Source organism: Lepidochelys kempii, chromosome 8, assembly GCF_965140285.1.
Source record: "Lepidochelys kempii isolate rLepKem1 chromosome 8, rLepKem1.hap1, whole genome shotgun sequence".
In the NCBI taxonomy this organism is placed as follows: Eukaryota; Metazoa; Chordata; order Testudines; family Cheloniidae; genus Lepidochelys; species Lepidochelys kempii.
In genome coordinates this window covers 48,896,188-48,912,102 of record NC_136387.1, presented here as the reverse complement: position 1 = coordinate 48,912,102, position 15,915 = coordinate 48,896,188, and the positions used below count along the sequence as shown (strand labels likewise).

The window sequence follows — 15,915 nt, the reverse complement described above, 5'->3', positions numbered from 1 at the left end:
CCTTTCCTTACACTAACTGGCTCTCTTGTAGGACTAGAGTATTACACAAGATTAGTTTGCACTGTGAGCCCTGGTGGGTTTGGGGAGGGGATGGGGTAAAGAGGTGATGAAGATGACAATAAATTAATGCTTCAGTACTATCTATTTTGAGGATCTCCTAAGTGCTTTGCAAGCACTAACGAATATAAGGTGTCAGTCATTTTGTGAATAAAGTGGTGAATTGCTAATTTTGCAGATAGAGAACTCAAGGCACTCTGAATGTAAGTGCCTTATTCAAGGTCACACAGCAAGTCTCTGGCAGAGCCAAGAATAAAACCCAAATCTGTCATGTGCTAGTGAACCACAAGACCATCCTTTCTCTCTAAAGGTTGTTCTTTACCCTTTTAAAGTACAATAATTAAAAAACAAACAAACCTGGAATTTAACATCATATTGCCAGTGAAAGGCTAAATTATTTGTAAAATCTGCTGGCAAATGTCATGCTTTATCTTTCTCTTTTCAAGTGAAACAATTACATATGTACCTTCTCTTCTCCTGAAGAGAAGATAGGCCTGATGCCACAAGATAAATGTCTGTAATACTTTAGCCATGCACTATGCCTACTCAGGCCTAACTTGAGATACTTAGCTGGTCCACACTAAAAACTTACATTGGCATAGCTTTATCTCTCAAGAGTGTAAAAAATCCATATCCCTTGAGAGAGATAGCTATGCCAACCTAACCCACAGTGTAAGGCTTGTCTACACTGGCACTTTACAGCGCTGCAACTTCCTCGCTCAGGGGTGTGAAAAAACACACTCCTGAGTGCTGCAAGTTTCAGCGCTGTAAAGTGCCAGTGTAAACAGTGCACCAGTGCTGGGAGCTGCGCTTCCAGCTCTGGTAGCTATTCCCCTCGTGGAAGTAGGTTGGTTTTTTTTAAGAGCGCTGGGAGACCTATCCCCCAGCGCTATGCCGGGACTACACAAGCCGTATAAAGCGCTGCTGTGGCAGTGTTTTAACATTGCCAGTGAAGACGTGCCCTTAGACAGTGCTAGGTGGACAGAAGAATTCTTCCGTTGATCTAGCTACTACCTCTTAGTGAGGTAGTTTAACTACAGCGTTGGGAGAAACCCTCCCATTGCTGTAGTGAATGTCTACGCTGAAGCATTACAGCTCTGCTGCTGTAGTGTTGTAAGTGTAGACTTGCTCTAACCCAAGTTTCCCTCAGTATGGGGCATTACACTGTCTATCAAACTGCCAGGTCATCTCACAGACATGTAGCAATTACTTTGCAAAAAGTTAAATTAAAAGAGACTCTACATTTCAAGCTGAGCTTTCCTGTGGGAAGGGGAGAAACCAAGATTGAACGTCTTAAAATATCTTGGATTTAGAATTGTTCATTGTGTAGTTTTACTTGCCTTTAAGTAGCTTTATTTATGTTGGTTTTTTGTTGTTGTTTATTTTTGTACTATTTGTGTCTGGGGAAAACTTTCTTGTTGGTTGCCTAGGCAGTCTTGGTCTCTCACTAGACCAGTTCTGCTGTGTATAGCATTCCTAACGAACGCTGTGAATACATGCTAAATCTACCCTGATTCGCAATATAAATCCATTGCTGACCGCTGTGTTCCTGTCTCACGCCTATTCGAAGCCATCTTTCTGCTAAATGTAATAATGTTGTTGTATTTTATGTTGTCCCATAGTCCCTAGATTGAGTGAAGCAGAGTTAAATGGAAACATGCACACAGTAATCTTACAGCAGGGATTCTGAACAGTGCTCGCCTCAGCACAAACATAGATAGATGCACATGGTTAGACCGAGACATGTTCTGTCTGGGTACTTTCCCAGACAGAAGCAGATTTTTACAATGATAGAGGCTTTGTAAGGAAAACATAGTAGTATTAGAATGATGGTTAATATTAACTGTGTTGGTTAAACTAGTGTCTAGAGATTTGGGAGAAAAGCCATCTGGGGTAGCTCTTATTGTAGCATTTTATGGTAGTGACCAGTGACTGAAGTGGTAAAACATTTAATCCTAAAGCCCTCTTTCACTCAGATATGAAGGAAATTGTATGAGAAAGTTATGACTAAGATTCTTGCTGGGAGGGAGGAAGTAGATTGCAGTTCCGGTATAGTAGTAATACTCTGAGGAAGCCTGGAGGCCACCCTTGATCTCCTGCCAGGATTGAACTTGTTTTTAAGATTTAACTTGTCTTGTAAAATGTGTGTGCACGCGCATTGTAGTGGTGGGGAAATATGAATCTTAACCTTTTATGGAGGAGATGACGCTCTTCTGTGTAAACTAGGTTCGGATAATCGAAGTTCAGCTCTTCTAGTTGGTGGAGCTTGTAAATTGCATAAAACTGCTTAATTTTTTTTTTATTTTAACCAACAAAAAAAATTTAATGCATTGTAAATGTTGTGTCGCTAAATACTTTTTTGAATGCAAATGCAAAATTTAAGTTGAAAGTGTACACGTCATATTGTCGGAAATATTTGTGGACATCAGTATGATTATACACTAAAATCTCATTCAGGTAAAGCTCCTCCCCAATCAAGAAACCATATCAAAGCTAGGCAAAAATTTCAGTGTCCCTTGGATGGTTTTGATTTCTGATGAATTAGCTGAAAACAGAAATCATAGAATATCAGGGTTGGAAGGGACCTCAGGAGGTCATCTAGTCCAACCCCTTGCTCAAAGCAGGACTGATACTCAACTAAATCATCCAAGCCAGGGCTTTGTCAAGCCTGATCTTAAAAACCTAAAAGGATGGAGATTCCACCACCTTCCTAGGTAACCCATTCCACTGCTTTACCACCCTCCTAGTGAAGAAGTTTTTCCTAATATACAACCTAAACCATCCCCTCTGTAAATTGAGACCATTACTCCTTGTTCTGTCATCTGGTATCACTGAGAACAGTCTAGATCCATCCTCTTTGGAACCCCCTTTCAGGTAGTTGAAAGCAGCTATCAAATCCCGCCTCCTTCTTCTCTTTTGCAGACTAAATAATCCCAGTTCCCTCAGCCTCTCCTCATAAGTCATGTGTTCCAGCCCCCTAATCATTTTTGTTGCCCTCCGCTGGACTCTTTCCAATTTTTCCACATCCTTTTAGTGTGGGGCCCAAAACTGGACACAGTACTCCAGATGATGCCGAATAGAGGGGAATGATCACATCCTTCCATCTGCTGGCAGTGCTCCCATTTATACAGCCCAAAATGTCATTAGCCTTCTTGGCAACAAGGGCACACTGTTGATTCATATCTAGCTTCTCGTCCACTGTAACCCCTAAGTCCTTTTCTGCAGAACTGCTGCCTAGCCGCTCAGTCCCTAGTCTGCAGTGGTGCAAGGGATTCTTTCGTCCTAAGTGCAGCTGTGCACTTATCTTTGTTGAACTGCATCAGATTTCTTTTGGCCCAATCCTCTAATTTGTCTAGGTCCTTCTGTGTCCTATCCCTACCCTCCAGCGTGTCTACCTCTCCTCCCAGTTTAGTGTCCTCTGCAAACTTGCTGAGGGTGCAATCCACGCCATCCTCCAGATCATTAATGAAGATAGTGAACAAAACTGACCGTTGGGGCACTCTGCTTTATACCGGCTGCCAGCTAGACATGGAGCCATTGATCACTACCACTTGAACCCAATGATCTAGTCAGCTTTCTGTCCACCTTATAGTCCATTCATCCAGGCCATACTTCTTTAACTTGCTGGCAAGAATACTGTGGGAGACCATATCAAAAGCTTTGCTAAAGTCAAGGAATAACACATCCACTGCTTTTCCCCTCATCCACAGAGCCAGTTATTTCATCATAGAAGGCAATTAGGTTAGTCAGGCATGACTTGCCCTTGGAGAATCCATGCTGACTGTTCCTGAACACTCTCCTCTCCTCCAAATGAATACCTCCTCTTAATGCTTTAAAAAACAAACAAACAAAAACCAGCTAACGTATTGTGGTATTAGAGTCTTAGACTAATAACTTTATGCTCCATAGTGTGTGTGTACACCTAGCACAAAGTCACTAGTTGTTAATGGGTTTACAGTCTCGCCCTTTTTGCAAGTGTAGCCTGATACATGTGCTGTTATCATTGTCTCCCTAAACTAAAAATGACAGTAGCCCTAAGTCAGTGGTTCTCAACCAGGGGTACACGAACCCTTTGGGGTACACAGAGGTTTTCCAGGGGGTACATCAGCTCATCTAGATATTTGCCTAGTTTTACAACAGGCTACATAAAAATCAACAGAGAAGTCAGTACAAACTAAAATTTCATACAATGACCTGTTTATACTGCTCTATATACTATACACCAAAATGTAAGTACAATATTTATATTTATATTCCAATTGATTTATTTTATAATTATATGGTAAAATGAGAAAGTGAGCAAGTTTTCAGTAAGTGTGCTGTTAACCTGTATTTTTATATTTGATTTTGTAAGCAAGTAGTTTTTAATTGAGGTGGAACTTAAGGTTGAGAGCCACTGCCTTAAGTGATTCAAGTTCAGGGAGGAAATAAAGCAATTACATGCATCGGTTTGTGTGCTTCATCTTAGACACAAGTCTAATGTGCAGTGCAGCAGTTTGACTATTTGCCTTTCTATAGAAAATTTTAGAGCAGCCAAGTCCTCAGTGTAGATCTGCACATACCTGCAAACCAAACCAGCTGGTAAGTCTAATTTTAGGCCTACTAGCTTTGAGTGTCTTTCTAAATATCTTGCTTTAGCATCAAAGACTGATCACCAGTACATATGAAACTACTGGTGTGTTGCTTTAATATCTGATATACTGGAGTGTGTTCCAGTAAATTATAAGTGTTCTGCTTTTATCATTTCAACCACTACATCAAAATGGTTGTGTTGCCACAAATTCCAAGTAAACTTGAAATCATTGCAAGCTTCAGCATTTCTTTTAAACTTCATTCTAAGGCATACATTGATATGTGCCACAAGCTTACTAAAGTGCCTTTGTGCTGCCATATAATACAACTAGCTATGTAAAGAGAAACTGTTAGACGTTTTAGCATCATCACACAATATGTTTAATATCAAACAATTTTTAAAAGCTTCAGGTTGAAAAAGCTTTTCAAGTGTTAAGAATACCATGGATGAAGTGAAATGTCAAGGGTTCTAAAGCTGGAGCACGTTCCCAAGTTAATGTTGTGGAAAGGTTGGGTAGTTGGGCGTGAGAGAATATTTGACATTAAAGAGCTTGGTATGGTGTGTTTGTGTGTCTGTGCATACTGTGGTGTGTAAGTTTACCTTCATCTGTTTTCAGGTTCCTGAGCAGCAGCCAATTACTTTGTGCAGTGGAGTAGAAGACACCAAACATTATGAGGAGGCCAAGAAATGTGTGGAAGAACTAGCGTTGTACCTCAAACCACTCAGCAGTGCGAGAGGTAAGTCCTGCACTGCCCTACTTCCTTGGAAGGGAGAACTGGTAACAGGTAATAGTTCATCACTTCTTTTAAAAAGACCTTACACCATCAAAATAATTCTAGTTAAATCCACTTGAAAAAAGGTCAAGTCCTATTAAAGAAATGGGTTTTCTAAGCACTAAAGCTATTTCTTTAATACCGTGGTCCCCAACCTTTCTGTGGGAATAGCATATCCCTATTCCCAGAAGACTCTGGCGGGTGCCAGACACCCCCGCCACCAAAATGCCGCTGAAAAGCCGGCAGCGGCAAGAAGTGTTGCTGCCAAAATGCCGCCGAGAAACGGCAACGCTTCTCGGCAGCATTTCGGCAGGCGGTTCTTCAGTGGTGGCATTTCGGCAGAGTGGTGTCCTGTGGGAGCACAGAACTGCCCCGGTGGATGCTGTTTGGTGACCTCTGCTTTGCAGGGGGGAAGGGGAGATATATCTTACTCTAAAATCATAGTGATACAAGTCTCTGATAGGTTTTACGTTGTTGTAGCTAGTCAAGGCCATCCCTATACTCTTGACCTCCACTAGCTACATTGAGGTAAGTCACCTGTTACTTGTCTTACCTATCTCACCGTAAAAACTCCATTTTGTAGTGAAGATATAATCTGAAACAGGTAAAGTAAAATTTTGTTTGATGTCCCATGAGTCAATCCAGGAAAGTTTCACTTGTATTGTTCAGCTAGCAGATGGGAACAGGAAGTCGAACAACTTCAATGTCATGCTATAACGGGGTGGCTTGACTCTTAGACTGGAGGGCTGGGGCTAGCCAACGCTGATTGCACATGTCCTTATATAGGTACTGGATCTGTCTGAGTAATCCTGTTTGAACAATTGTAATAACAATAGAACTCTTTTATTTAAATATCTGTGTGCTGGTCTAGGTGATTGTAAATGTCTATACGTGAGACACCTGCTAGCCAGAGATAGCTAGAAAGGATGAGAGAGACCGAGATGAGGCCCCATCAGTGAGTCTGGGGTATAATCGGTACTAGTAATACTTGGGTTTTTCTTAAAAGCAAACAAACTTTTTGCCTTTTACTAAAGATTTCTACTAGGCTATTCTCTCTAGACCTGCTCAAGGGTTTCATCTTTCATATCTGCCTATGGTTAAAAGGTTTTTGACAAATTTATCTTCACCCCATTCTGAGTCTCCTGGCAAAGCTATGAGCAGCTGAAGCACTAAAGCTGTCTAGTGAGCAGTTTGTTTGTTTTTTCCCTTCAAGCACTGCCTGAAATGAACCTTTCAAAGTTCACAGTGCATTTTTGACAGGTTTGGATGTAGTGTTCAATGTACTAAAATAAAGTGCAGCAGGAGCTCGTTAGAGGATGTTTAAATTGCAAAACACAGAAGTTGAAAGTTGGCTTGGCTAGAAGAATGTGATACCTGTAATGCTTTTAGATAATCCTGTAGAAGGAGAAATTTGGCTCATTGTCTTTGTATGCTTTTTTTCTGAAGGTGTGGGTCTGAACAGTACCACTCAGAGTGTGCTAAGTCGCCCCATGCAGAGAAAGCTTGTGACGCTAGTTCACTGCCAGCTAGTAGAGGAAGAAGGGCGGATCAGGGCCATGCGTGCAGCACGGTCACTTGGTGAAAGAACAGTCACAGAGCTCATTCTTCAACATCAAAACCCCCAGCAACTCTCTTCTAACCTCTGGGCTGCAGTGAGGGCCAGGGGCTGTCAGTTCCTTGGGCCAGGTATGTATCCATGAGATCACTAGTTCTTCTGCAGTATCAGGATTCAGGGATTGGAGAAAAAAAGATGGCTGGAAACTGCCTTGGCAGTGTTATTCGGTGGGGGTTTCTCTTCAGATATTTTGCAGTAGGTCTTCTGACTTAATGGTAACTTTGAACTATTTGTATTGTCTTTCAAATATTTTTAGGGTTTATTCTGTCGTTTTTGCAAAGCTCAAAAAAATCTGATGTCTTTAGTTGTTGACATGAACAGAGAAGACTGAGTAGTTTGCCTCAAGGTGGAGAGGTTTAAATCCATGATTTTTAAAATTACTAACTTTAATCATGGGTTAAATCAGCGAGCAGGAAACCTTCATTTAAATGATTAATTTGCATTTGTACTTTAGGAAAGAGAAAAGACAGGTTGATAATCATTAAAACATATTGATTTGCAACTAAATAAAGCTTCTACACTAAATTTAGTGGTACTTTTCACTCGCCAGGAGAGTACACAATACCTATACATTGCTATAAAAGCAATTATAACTAAGGTTAAGGTTTTGTCATGGTTATTTTTAGTAAAAGTCAGGGATAGGCTGTGGGCAATAAACAAAAATTCACAGAAGCCCATGACCTGTCTGACTTGTATGAAAAATAATGGGCCTTGGGAGGGGGCTGACAGGGAATGACTGAAGCTGGGGAGGACAGGGAGTGGGGGCAGCACATTGCTGCTCCTGGCGGTCTCCTGCCCCCCAAGAACTCAGGTGGAAAATGTCACACAGGTCTCTGGAAGTCATGGAATCCATGACCTCTGTGGCATAACCTTATCCTTAATTGTAGTTTAAGGTACATATTCTTAATTTTTATGTTTTTACTATGTTAGAAAATGGTGAATGGTGCATTTTTTTAATTTACTAAATAATTTTAATTTCCATCCAAATGCAGGTGTACACAAACAATAAGTAAAAATTAAATTAAGTGCATAATTAAAAAAAATTATTTTAGTTAAATATAACTACCTTAATGTGTTTGTATACATCAGAGAAAAGGATTATCAAAACATGTTTTGCATTTATAACTGATTTATTAAACAAAGGAAATATCTGTAGCTAGTGACTTGAACTGATTCTTTCTAGTGATCACATCCTTCAAGATTTTAGGACTGGTAGATTTCATCCTCTTGTACCTCGTTTTTATTCGTATATTGGAAAAGGAAAAAAAGCTTTCCTGCTTTTACATCTCCCAGTTTATTTCTCAACTTTGAATGAATTAGTCAATGAACTGAACTAGTTGAAATAAACTGAATTAAAATACTCTGTACATGCAGACAAGGCTCTTGCTGTCAAAAGCTGGTCTAGCACTTCAACAAACTTCTGCGAGTTCAGTGATTTGACGTTCTTTAAAACTTTGGCAGCAAGCATGTAGTGGTTGAATTATTTTAATTTAGTTTAAATAATTGTAATAGATTAGAATAAGTTTAGGCCTAAATATAGGCTCTCATAATTAAAAATTTATTTTAAATAAGTTTATTTTTAAAAGGAAACATTTATTTAAGTTTAAAAATCTATTTTTTGTCCACCCTGGTTTGCCTCTTCCATTTGTTCTCGTTTTGGAAGAACATAGCCCTAGTGAGGAGAGCACAATATTAGGGATGAGTGGATATGAATTTTTTTTCTTTTTGCTCTGCCCCTGACTTGTGTGCCTAGCCCTCCCCTGAAAAAGGGGGGATTCCTTTTTCCTCCTAAGCTCATAAAAAGAGAGGGCTGGACACACTCCATCTGCTGCTCCATAACGTGGGACCAACAAGCTGGGGGGCTCTGACTGCAGCGGGATGGGAGGTAGTTGAGAAGTTTGGTGCTTAGGCGGCTGGTTTGCTGTTTCCTATCCCTGCACCCTCCTTCCATTATTAATGCAAGGGTGTTGAAAGTGTCTTCCACATGCCCTACTGCTTTCTGGGAGCTTTGGAGTGACTTTGCTTGCCCCTTTCGGTTACCTACTGCACCCATTTGTAGGGAAAGCATGTTATTAATGCAAGATCATTCTTGGTTTGTTTCCTTTTTTTTTCTTTTGTTGCTTTGTATTTTCCAGCAATGCAAGAGGAAGCACTGAAGCTGGTTCTGCTGGCTCTGGAAGATGGATCTGCTTTGTCACGAAAGGTCTTGGTTCTCTTTGTAGTGCAGAGATTGGAGCCACGATTTCCTCAAGCTTCTAAAACCAGCATTGGGCATGTTGTCCAGCTTCTTTACAGAGCCTCCTGCTTCAAGGTATGAAGTAAACCCTGCGTGGAGGTTCCACAATGCAAGGAAGATTTACTTGTTATATCCCAGAAAATGCTAAAAGACTTCATTAAATTTGGAACCACACTCCAATCTGTCTGCAAATAAAGAAGGCTTTTATTTGCTTGCATCTTTTGAATTTATAGTTATGCTATAAATTAGTTATCAGTGGTTATTCATTATCAGTTGTTCAATCAAGCTGGGCGGGCATATAGAGTGGGGTCCCACAGGGATCATTTCTGGATCCGGTTCTGTTCATTATATTCATAAATGTAGATAATGGCAGAATGAGTACACTAATAAAGTGTGCAGATAATACCAAGCTGGGAGGGGTTGCAAATGCTTTGCATTAAAATTCAAAATGATCCGGAGAAACTGGAGAAATGGTCTGAAGTAAAAAGGATGAAATTCAATAAGGACAAATGCAGAGTACTCCACTGAGGCAGGAACAGTCAATTTCCCACATACAAAATGGGAAATGACTGCCTGGGAAGGAGTACAGTAGAAAGAGATCTAGGGGTTATAGTGGATCACAAGCTAAATATGAGTCAACAATATTGCGGGCACTCACAGCAAAAAAAAAAATCAAACATCGTTCTGGGATGTGTTAGCTGGAGTGTTGTAAGCAAGACACTGGAAGTAATTCTTCCCTTCTACTCTGCACTGATAAGGCCTCAGTTGGAGTATTGTGTTCAGTTCTGGGTGCCACATTTTAGGAAGGATGTGGACAAATTGGAGAAGATCCAGAGGAGAGCAGCAAAAACAATAAAAGATCTAGAAAACATGACCTATGAGGGGAGATTTAAAAAAAAACAAAAAAAAAAAACATTTTTTTCAGTCTGGAGAAGAGAAGAGTGAGGTGGGACGTAAGTTTTCAAGTACATAGAAGGTTGTTACAAGAGGAGGGTGAAAAATTGTTCTCCTTTAACTTCTGAGGATAAGACAAAAAGCAGTTGGCTTAAATTGCAGCAAAGGTGATTTCAATTGGATTTAGGGAAAAACTTCCTAACTGTCAGGATGGTTAACCATGGGAGCAAATTGCCTAGGTAGGTTGGGAAATCTGTCATTGGAGATTTTTAAGAACAGGTTAGACAAAATCTTATTAGGAATTATCTAGTTAAATATAGTCCTGCCTTGAGTGCAGGGGACTGGACAGGAGAACCTACTGAGGTCCATTTCAGTTCCACGCTTCTATGATTCTATGATTAAATGTATGACACTTGTATTTTCAGAATGGGTCTCATTTGTGAAGTCCCGAATGTTCAGAGAGTTCACGGAGGGGGACTTTGGCTGTAATTTGGTTTTAAGTTGCAAGTGAAATGCAAGTTTGGGCTCAGAGTAGGTCATAGTGGATGAACAGTATCAAAACCACCAAACAAATTAGCTTATGTTCTGTCTGCTTAGGAGAGACTTGCTGGTAGAATACCCTAGGATATGTTGAATGAGTTGTATGTATGGTGGTTAGGATTGAACTAGTGTGGGGTGTGCTGCACATCAAAGGTGAGATTCACTGGTAGAGCTGCATAAGGGAAGCCTACGCTGTTGCTGACACCATGTTTTTATAGTATGTCCATTCTTTGCACAAAAATTCACCAAAATGAAGTTACAGTGAAAAGAGACTAAACTGAAATTGTATTGCGTTGTTGCTGCTGGTGAAAGATTTCCATGATGAAGTGAAGGAACTCAGGCACCATGGTGATGGGTACCAGTGTAAAAATCTAGAATGCAATGCTTCTCTCTCTAACATCTGGAATCAGGCTTCAAGTCACTGATCTATACATCTGAGTTAATGTATTCCATAGCATTTCAATATATGAATATAGGAAAGCTTATCCCTTATTAGTCAGGAGAAACCATTCTCATTTGTTGGTGTTTACTGTGTAGCATTGTGATATTAATACTATTTTGGGAGGAGGAAACTTGGTACTCATCTAAGAATGTATTTGCTCTGAGCTTGGCACTGCCATCTGATTTATCCCTGGCTCATTGTAATGGGCAACTTTTTCCCCTTCAGGTGACGAAACGTGATGAGGACTCCTCCCTGATGCAGTTGAAGGAGGAGTTCCGTACCTATGAAGCTCTGCGAAGGGAACATGATTCCCAGATTGTGCAGATTGCCATGGAAGCAGGTTTACGCATTGCACCGGATCAGTGGTCCTCGCTGCTATATGGAGACCAGTCCCACAAATCCCACATGCAGTCCATCATTGACAAGGTAAAGCCACCTCAAATCAGCCCAACCATCTGTTCTCTTCCCCAGCTGTTTTGTAACCTAATACCTCGTCGTGAGTCGATGAAGGGCTATTCTACATTTGAAATGTTACAGTGGTACAGCTGGAGCACTTCAGTGTATCTACTCACTACAGTGATGGAAGTTCTCCCATCATCATAGTTAATCCACTTCCAATAGAGGTGGTAGCTAGAAAGAATTCTTATTACTGTTACCTTGTCATCCATCCCCCACCTTCCTTTCTTTTCTTTATTACACTTAAGTTAAATTAGATTGCAAACTTCTTGGTCTGGAGGCCAAAGAAAGCTTTGGGCCTTTAGGAGAGGTCTAGCACAATGGAGCTCCAATTCTTGTTGCTGTCACTGGATGCTACTGGAATATAAATGGCTTAGAACATCCAGGGAGAACCAAAGCCTCTGGTGTATCTTTGGTTGAGGTATAGTCTTTCGTATTGAAGAAAGGGGAGCACATGGTGAAGAAATCATCTTGGGTGAAAATGAAATGAAACAATTGGAAAGTGACTCTGTGACCTAGTGGAGTAGCCTGCAGAAGCAGTGAGGGCTGCCTTGCCTGTAGAAAGTTAATTGTTACAATTTTTTAAGTTGCAGACCCCAGCCTCATTTGCACAGAGTGTTCAAGAACTAACCATTGCTCTCCAGAGGACTGGAGACCCAGCCAACCTGAACAGGCTTCGACCTCACCTAGAGCTCTTGGCAAATATTGACCCTAGTCCAGGTAAACCTGTTAGCATCTTGCAAGGTCATAGTAGTGTCTGCTTTAACGGAATGGCCTTACTGTATTAGCTGTTTAATCAAAAACTCTGTGTCTTGAATTTTTCCCGAGAGGTTTGTTTTCGTCTTGAATATTCTCTACAGTGGTAGGTTCTCAGAATTTTGGACTACACACTCTTTTTTTATTGTTTTTTTAAATCAGAAGGCATTTTCCATGGAAGAATTATTGAGGAATCTTAATCCTAATACTTTGGAACTACACAGAGGAGGAAAAGGTCAGGCTAGATAGACAAGCAGTTTGTTTATTGTGGGAAGTGTCATGCCATTTTGCTGGCTACTCAGAAATTTTGAATGGCTGAAGTCCTCCAAGATCACAGAGTGGAAGAGGGAACCCTTCAGGGGAAAGGAAGTGGGGAGAAAGAAAGTAGGGACTGGGAAGGGGAATCCAAGTTGTGGGGAAGGCAGAAGAAAATGCAGATTGGAGAGGGAACTTGAGGGGAAGGGAAGTGGATTGGAGAGGAGAGGAGAAAATAAATGGTAGAGCTAAGGTGGGTACCTGTGAGGCGAACCTAGGCTCATGTGGCTGAAGACTGCTCTACCCACCTGTACAATAAAATGTATAGCCTTAAATCTACTCACTAGTGGTGAGTGGGAAGCTTTCCCCAGTGAGTGTGGAGGCCTAAGCTATCTATTACTACAGGAACTGATAAGGGGTTTTGGTTGTTTGTAAAGTTGACTCTTATGGTTGCAAACAGAACCTTCAAAATATGGACCAGTCAGTGCTTAGTAACCAAAAATGCAGTGCTTTCTTCCTGAATCTACCAAAGAGCTCTTCTACTGCTGTTTACACCTGTGGGAAAGAAGAATAGAGTGAATTTGACAGCATTGCTGCTATTTAATCCCTGGCAACACTGGAACTATCAAGTACCATGGCAGTGTTCTGGGCAGTGGCAGCTGCTGCTACTTGAGAAAACTAAGACACAGAAGAGAATTGAGGAGAGAATAACAAAATAACATAAGGTGACTGCAGGAGTATTGGTCATGGAAGTCCTCCCCTTTAAAGCACCCAGGTAGGGTGCGGGGAAGAATATCAGATCTTCCCCCTGCCTGCTTCCTACTCTGGGGCAGGGAGAAAGGACAGAAATGTGTTTTTCACTTTCTGGAACTATAGGAGGGCAGAACTTCAAATGTATCAGATACCTACTAGACAGAGGCTGATTATAGGAGATGGAGTCATCAGTGCCCCTCCTTTTACCCAGCAGATGAGTCTTCAATGGATCTAGACTTACCTTGATGATGTTCCTGGACCCAACTTACATTTTTCATAAATATATGAGCTAGAGGGTGTCTGATAAATTAAAGATTTGATGGGTGTAATAGATTTTGAGACTCAGTGTATGTAGAGCACTTTGAGATCCACTGATTCAAGGCGCTGTGTGCGCGCGCTTGCACCCAGTGGTATTATCTTCTGCTGGATTAGGTTAAATAGCTGGAAGAGTAATCAACCAGATAAAAGAATAAATATCTATTCTGGCCGATGGCCCATAGTTACTGATTCTGTCATGTATTAAATAGTGGTTGATTTGTGGAGTTGTATTGTTTCGCATCTGGGGGAGAGAGAGAGTGAGTAACTTGTGGTGTTTTACAATGAGTGCCTCTCTAGATGATCTAGGACAGGGGTTCCCAAACTGTGGTAAGTGTATCCCGGGGGGGGGGGGTGTTCGTGAGACATCTTGGGTGGGGGAGGGGGGATAATGCAGGAAAAACTATGTAATGGTGGGTTTTAATTTATTTATTGCATTTTCATAATAGGCTACTCAGATTAAGCTTTAAAATTGTGGGAATTTTATATAAAATACAATACAGTAGAACCTCGGTTATGAACACTGGAAATGGAGGTTGTTAGTGTCTCTGAAATGTTCATAACTTGGAACAAAAAGTTGTTCTTTCAAAAGTTTGTAACCGAACATTGACTTAATACAGCTTTGAAACTACTATGCAGAAGAAAAATGCTGCTTTTAACCATCTCAGTTTGTTACACAAGCACAAAAAGTTTCCTTACCTTGTCCAATCTTTTTTAAACTTTCCCTTTATTTTTAGTAGTTTACTTTTAACTTGGTACTGTACCATATTTGCTTCTTTTTTTTTTTTTTTTTTTGGTCTCTGCTGCAGTCTGATTGCGTACTTTTAATTCCAAATGACGTGTGTGTTGACTGGTCAGTTCATAATTCTGGTGTTCATAACTCTGAGGTTCTACTGTAATTTACTTCAGGAGAACGCAGATACAGAGATGCTGATGTACAGAGCTCTCGCCTCCATTCACCGTACAGCACGGGCTCAGTTGCCCAGCAACTGTCCAGTCTAACTGAAATCAGAACTTAATCAGGGTTTGGGTGTTTTTTCTGATTGTATACGTTGCACTATAACTATTGTGACCAAGTTCTTGCTCTACCTTGGTGGGTCTTGCGCTTATTGGTGGATTTGCTCGCCTTGGAGCTTCACGGCAGCCCTCAGCTTGGCCGTTTTTTAGAATTCACAGTGCAGGTCGACTCCTCCTGTGTCTGACCAGGAGTTAGGAGGATTTGGGGGGAACCCGGGCCCGCCCTCTACTCCGGGTTCCAGCCCAGGGCCCTGTGGAATGCAGCTGTGCCCCCTGGAACAGCTGTGTGACAGCTACAACTCCCGGGGCTCCTTCCCCATGGCCGCCTCCCAACACCTTCTTTATATTCACCATAGGACCTTCCTCCTTGTGTCTGATAATGCTTGTACACCTCAGTCCTCCAACAGTCCGCGTTCTCACTCTCAGCTCCTAGTGCCTCTTGCTCCCAACTCCTCACACGCACACCACAAACTGAAGTGAGCTCCTTTTTAAAATTCAGGTGCCCTGATTAGCCTGCCTTAATTGATCCTAGCAGCTTCTTGATTGGCTGCAAGTGTTCTAATCAGCCTGTCTTAATAGTCTCCAGAAGGTTCCTGATTGTTCTGGAACCTTCCCTGTTACCTTACCCAGGGAAAAGGGACCTACTTAGCCTGGGGCTAATATATCTGCCTTCTATTACTCTCCTATAGCCATCTGGCCTGACCCTGTCGCACTATATTTGTACGTAACAGTGAAATATGGACAAATGGCTAAAGAGCAGTAGTGTTAAGAAGAATACAAAATATCAGTGATGAGAAGGGTAGGAGTATGCAGGCAGCTGGTAGATCTAGAAGGGTGTACTCAATAAGAAGTTTGGGAACCTGTGATCTAGGGTAATGTTGGCTTTTGTAGATAATATTGCCTAAAATAATGTCTGTGTGATATAGGGCCTTGCGGAGGTATCATGCATCTGGAGGACAGGCCTTGTCCTGCAGAAAAGACCCTGCTTCCAAAAACAATCCACTTCCAATGCACCAAACACTAACGTACGTCGGAGATGTTCCGTCACAGTTAGATATATTAAACCAATATGTTTTGGTGCAGCATTTTTAAAATGAGTTGCACAAAAGAGTGGTGTGAAAACAAAGACTTTGATCAAGTATTTTCTGTGCAAAAGACTTGTGTGCTTGTCAAGTTTCTATAGTACTGTCAAAATCAAAATATGTGCAGTGATTTTACTTGTCAGTCTGTCAA

General features: G+C 41.2%; 1 protein-coding gene across 10 annotated transcripts in view; it reads left to right on the top strand.

Moving 5' to 3' along the window:
• RC3H1 (ring finger and CCCH-type domains 1) overlaps positions 1 to 15,915 on the top strand; it is a 99,265-nt gene that overhangs the window by 59,576 nt on the left and 23,774 nt on the right. For 9 of the 10 annotated variants that reach the window (XM_073356427.2, XM_073356421.1, XM_073356418.1 and 6 more), the window contains exons 3-7: positions 5,247 to 5,367; positions 6,850 to 7,089; positions 9,154 to 9,329; positions 11,356 to 11,556; positions 12,174 to 12,306. In XM_073356427.2, coding sequence (XP_073212528.1) covers positions 5,247 to 5,367; positions 6,850 to 7,089; positions 9,154 to 9,329; positions 11,356 to 11,556; positions 12,174 to 12,306 — 871 coding nt within the window. The remainder of the gene's footprint in view (positions 1 to 5,246; positions 5,368 to 6,849; positions 7,090 to 9,153; positions 9,330 to 11,355; positions 11,557 to 12,173; positions 12,307 to 15,915) is intronic. The other variant, XM_073356422.2, reaches the window with a different exon arrangement.